This window comes from Miscanthus floridulus, chromosome 10, assembly GCF_019320115.1.
Source record: "Miscanthus floridulus cultivar M001 chromosome 10, ASM1932011v1, whole genome shotgun sequence".
In the NCBI taxonomy this organism is placed as follows: domain Eukaryota; kingdom Viridiplantae; phylum Streptophyta; class Magnoliopsida; order Poales; family Poaceae; genus Miscanthus; species Miscanthus floridulus.
The window spans coordinates 32,815,315-32,820,164 of NC_089589.1; the positions used below are offsets into that span (position 1 = coordinate 32,815,315).

General features: G+C 52.2%; 1 protein-coding gene across 1 annotated transcript; it reads left to right on the forward strand.

Annotated features, from left to right (window-relative positions):
• The first annotated feature begins 392 nt into the window (after nucleotides 1–392).
• On the forward strand, nucleotides 393–776 carry LOC136488364 (uncharacterized). Its single transcript, XM_066485324.1, has one exon. The coding sequence runs from the start codon at nucleotides 393–395 to the stop codon at nucleotides 774–776; it is 384 nt and encodes a 127-aa protein (XP_066341421.1).
• The last annotated feature ends 4,074 nt before the right edge of the window (nucleotides 777–4,850 follow it).

Below are 4,850 nucleotides of genomic sequence, written 5' to 3' on the forward strand. Positions count from 1 at the left end.
GGGGGTTAGTGGCTTACGACTCCAAGCACCGATAGAAGCTGGCGCACCACAAGGTCTACACGACTGAGCCCGCTGTGCCTGCATTCCTCCGGTGGTCGGAGTCCGCAATCACCTTCGATCGGACTGACCACCCCGATAGCATCCCTCAACCGAGGAGCTATCCGCTCATCATCGACCCGATTGTCAGCACGAAGCAGCTTATCAAGGTGCTGATAGATGGCAGTAGCAGCCTCAACATCCTATACGCCGAGATGCTCGATGCTATGGGCATCGATCGAGCGCATGTCCGAACAACTGGGTCACCTTTCCATGGCATCGTGCCTGGGAAGCAGGCCATGCCGCTCGAGTAGATCGATCTGCCTGTCACCTTTGGGAGTTCGACCAACTATAGGATGGAGACCCTCACTTTTGAGGTGGTAGGGTTCCATGGAACTTACCATGCCATCCTCGGATGTCCATGCTACATGAAGTTCATGGCTGTCCCCAACTACACCTACCTGAAGCTAAAGATGCCAGGCCCGCGAGGGGTCATCATCGTTGACACTTCTTTCCAGCGTGCCTATGAGTGCGAGGTGGAGTGCTGCGAGCACACCGTGGCAATCGTTGCCTCCACCGAGCTTGTGGCCATCCAGGAGAGGACTGCCGAGGAGCCTCTAGACTCCAAGCGACCGGCTAGGTCCTTTGAGCCTGCTGAAGGTGTCAAGGAGATCCCCGTGGACCCCAGCAACCCTGATGGCAAGTTGCTCCGGATTAGCACCATAGTTTTCTCCAAATAGGAAAGCACGCTCATCGACTTCCTCCACGCCAAAAGAGACATCTTTGCGTGGAAACCCTCAGACATGCTGGGCATTCCGAGGGAAGTCGCTAAGCATGCCTTGAAGATCAGGCCAAACTCCAAGCCGGTGAAGCAATGACTGCACTGCTTTGATGAGGAGAAGCACAAAGCCATCGGTGAGGAGATTACAAAGCTTTTGGAGGCGGGATTCATCAAGGAAGTGTATCATCCTGAGTGGTTAGCCAATCCCGTTCCTGTAAGAAAAAAGAGTGGGAAATGGAGAATGTGTGTTGATTATATGGGTCTCAACAAAGCGTGCCCAAAGGATATGTTTCCTTTGCCACGCATAGATCAAGTAGTTGACTCGACCTCAGGGTGTGAAACCCTCTGCTTCCTTGATGCGTACTCCGGGTACCATCAGATCACGATGAAGGAGTCCGACCAACTCATGACTTCTTTCATCACCCTGTTCGGATCATACTGCTATGTCATAATGCCTTTGGTCCAAAACGCTGGGGCTATGTATCAGCATTGCATGCTCAAGTGTTTCGGTAACCTCATCGGTTAGGCTGTTGTGGCTTACATGGATGACATCATAGTCAAATCCAAATGCACTGACGAGCTTGTGACTAACCTTGAGCTGACCTTCGTGAAGCTCTGAGCGAATGACATCAAACTCAATCCCGAAAAATGTGTCTTCGGGGTTCCAAGGGGTATGTTGCTCGGGTTCATCGTTTCCGAGCGCGGCATCAAAAGCCAACCCAGAAAAAATCTCGGCTATCACGAGAATGGGCCCGATATAGAACATAAAGGGGGCACAGCAGATCATAGGGTGCCTCACCGCACTCAGCCACTTCATCTCATGCCTCGACGAATGGGGCCTCCCCCTTTATTGGCTCCTGGAGAAAGCCGTCCACTTCGAGTGGACGCCCGAGGCCTAGGAGGCGCTTGAGAAGCTCGGGGAGCTCCTAAAAAAGGCCCTGATCCTGGTTCCCTCGACCGTCGAGGAGCCACTCCTGCTCTACATCATGGCCACCACGCAGGTGGTCAGCGCCGCACTAGTGGTGGAGCGGGAGGAAGAGGGGCATGCCCTCAAAGTACAACGTCCTGTGTACTTCATCAGTAAGGTCTTGTCCGACTCCAAGACCTGCTACCCCTAGATCCAAAAGCTTTTCTACGCCATCCTCATCACCAAGCAAAAATTGCGCCACTACTTCGAGTCGCACCCAGTGATGGTGGTGATGTCCTTTCCTCTTGGCGAGGTCGTCTAGAACTAGGATGCGATGGGAAGAATCACCAAGTGGGCTCTCGAATTGATGGATCAAGGCATCTCATTTGTCCCATGGACCGCCATCAAGTCCCAAGCGCTGGCCGACTTTGTGGTGGAATGGACCGAGATCCAAATGCCACCAACAGCTATCGATCAGTAGTACTGGACCATGTACTTCGATGGTTCGCTGATGAAGAAGGGCGCTGGCATCGGGCTAGTTTTCGTCTCGCCCATTGGGGTGCGCATGATGTACATGGTCCGCCTCCACTTCCCCACATCAAACAATGTGGCAGAGTACGAGGCTCTTGTCAACAGCCTACGCATCATGATAGAGTTGGGCATCTGATGGCTTGACATCCGAGGTGACTCCCAACTAGTCATCGACCAGGTCATGAAGGAGTCAAACTACCACAACCTCAAGATGGCCGTGTACTGCCAGGAGGTCCGCAAGCTGGAGGACAAGTTCAATGGCCTCGAGCTCAACCACATCCCCGATGGCTCAACGAGGCAGCCGATGAGCTGGCAAAGATGGCGTCCAGCCAAGAGCCAGTCCTAGTTGGCGTCTTTTCTAGCGATCAACACAAACCCTCGGTCCAATACAAAGAGCCATGGCAGGCTAGAGGCAAGCCGCCCATCTCGAACCCGAGGGCTGGGTGACCGATAGCTTCGCCTGACCCCTTAGCCTGGGGCTCGGGGGTTGGGCAACCATCGACCTCTTCCAATCCCTCTAGCCTAGGCTCGGGGGCTAGAGCTGGCAACAAGCTACCCGCCCTAGGCTCAGGATTCAGCCCTCCATAGGACCTATCCAACCTCGAAGCTATGGAGGTCCATGAAATTCTAGTGATGGAGATTGATGCTGACCCAGTGGTGGAGCCTGACCCTCCTGCTGATTAGAGAACGCCTTACCTCGACTACCTCTTTTGGGAGGTGTTGCCTGCGGATAAGATGGAGACTCGGTGGTTCACACGGTGTGCCAAGTTGTTTGTTGTCATTGAGGAAGAGCTCTACAAATGAAGCCACACCAGGATCCTATAGTGTTGTATCCCGGTCGAACAAGGGAAGCAGCTGCTAGACGACATCCACGGTGGGGTTTGCGGGCACCATGCCGTGCCTAGAACCTTGTTCAGGAACATGTTCCAACAAGGCTTCTACTGGCCAATGGTAGTAGCCAACACTGAGCAAGTTGTACACACCTATGAAGTGTGCCAGTACTACACTCGGTAGACCCACTTGCCTGCCCAGGCGCTCTAGACCATCCCCATTATATGGCCATTCGTGGTCTGGGGGCTCGATATGGTTGGGCCTCTTAAAAAAGTGCTCGGGGGCTACACGCACCTACTTGTCCCCGTAGACAAGTTCACAAAATGGATAGAGGCTTGGGCAATCTGTGTGATCAAATCCAAGAAAGCCGTGCTATTTTTGCTCAATATTATCCATCGTTTTGGAGTCCCAAACTCTATCATCATGGACAATGGCACATAGTTCATTAGGAAGAAGTTCCTCTAGTTCACCGATGAGCATCATATCCATGTTGATTGTGCCACCGTGGCACACTCCTGTATGAACGGCCAAGTCGAGCGCACGAACGGTATGGTCCTACAAGGCCTCGAGCCAAGGATCTTCAACCGTCTAAACAAGTTCGGTAGCAGATGGGTCGCGGAGCTCCCACAGTGCTCTGGAGCCTAAGGACAACCCCTAGCTAGGCCACCAGCTACACTCCCTTCTTCATGGTCTACGACTCTTAGGCCATCCTCCCGACCGACCTTGAGTATCAGGGCGCCAAGGGTTAGGTCATACAACGAGCAGGGAGCCAAGGCGACCCTCGAAGATGCCATGGATTAGCTCGATGAAGCACTGCTGATATAACCCTCCTCTGGTTGGCTAAGTACTAGCAAGCGTTGTGCACTGGTACCACTAGCCATTGGGTGTGGGGTCAGGCCTTCAATGTTAGAGACTTAGTACTCTGCCTTGTCCAGAGCAACAAGGATCGCCACAAGCTATCGCCACCATGGGAAGGACCATAGTCATTGCGGAGGTGCTCCAACCGGGCACCTACAAGCTCAAAACCATCGACGGCCAAATCCTCAGCCAACCGTGGAACATTGAGTAGCTAAGTTGCTTTTACCCTTAGCTCTTTTCCAATGTCGTTGGATGTACTTATGTAAAACCATGTTTCTGAAATAAAAAACACTCTTCCTTATCAGTTTTGATTGCTTCCCCTATTTCTTAGTAACACCCGACCCCTGCAAACGGCCAGGGGTCAGGGCCTCACTCGGGGGCTGATAGGGGAATACTCTCACTTAGAAACTCCCATCCGACCCCTTCCTATGTTAAGGCCTGAAAAGTAAAAGTCGTGGAAACTAACTATGAGTAAAACCAGGGCGGACTGCTAAAAGACCTACGCCCCGGCGTCTACGGCACTTTTGCTCCCCGGCGTGATCAAAGTTTTTTCACCTACTCGACCTAAGCAGACCCAATGACAGAATGGGTCAGGTTGCACCTACTCACTTTACATTCAAAATAAAAACTTGTTCACCACAAGTTCGCATCACACTCCTTTTCACCATTAGAAAAGGACAAACGTTTAAAACAAAAAATACTTGTTCATTACAAGATTAATGGCTCCACGGCCTGAGTTCACCTAACTAACTAGCCCCTCTAGGGGAGAACTATGCATTCTATCCTATCTACCAAGTCCTACGAAAGGGGAGCCACCACCGTTTCCATCTCCTCTAGCTCATGGACTTCATAACCGGGCGTGTAGCCATGGCTCATCACCTCCAGATTGATGTTGTCCCCATAATG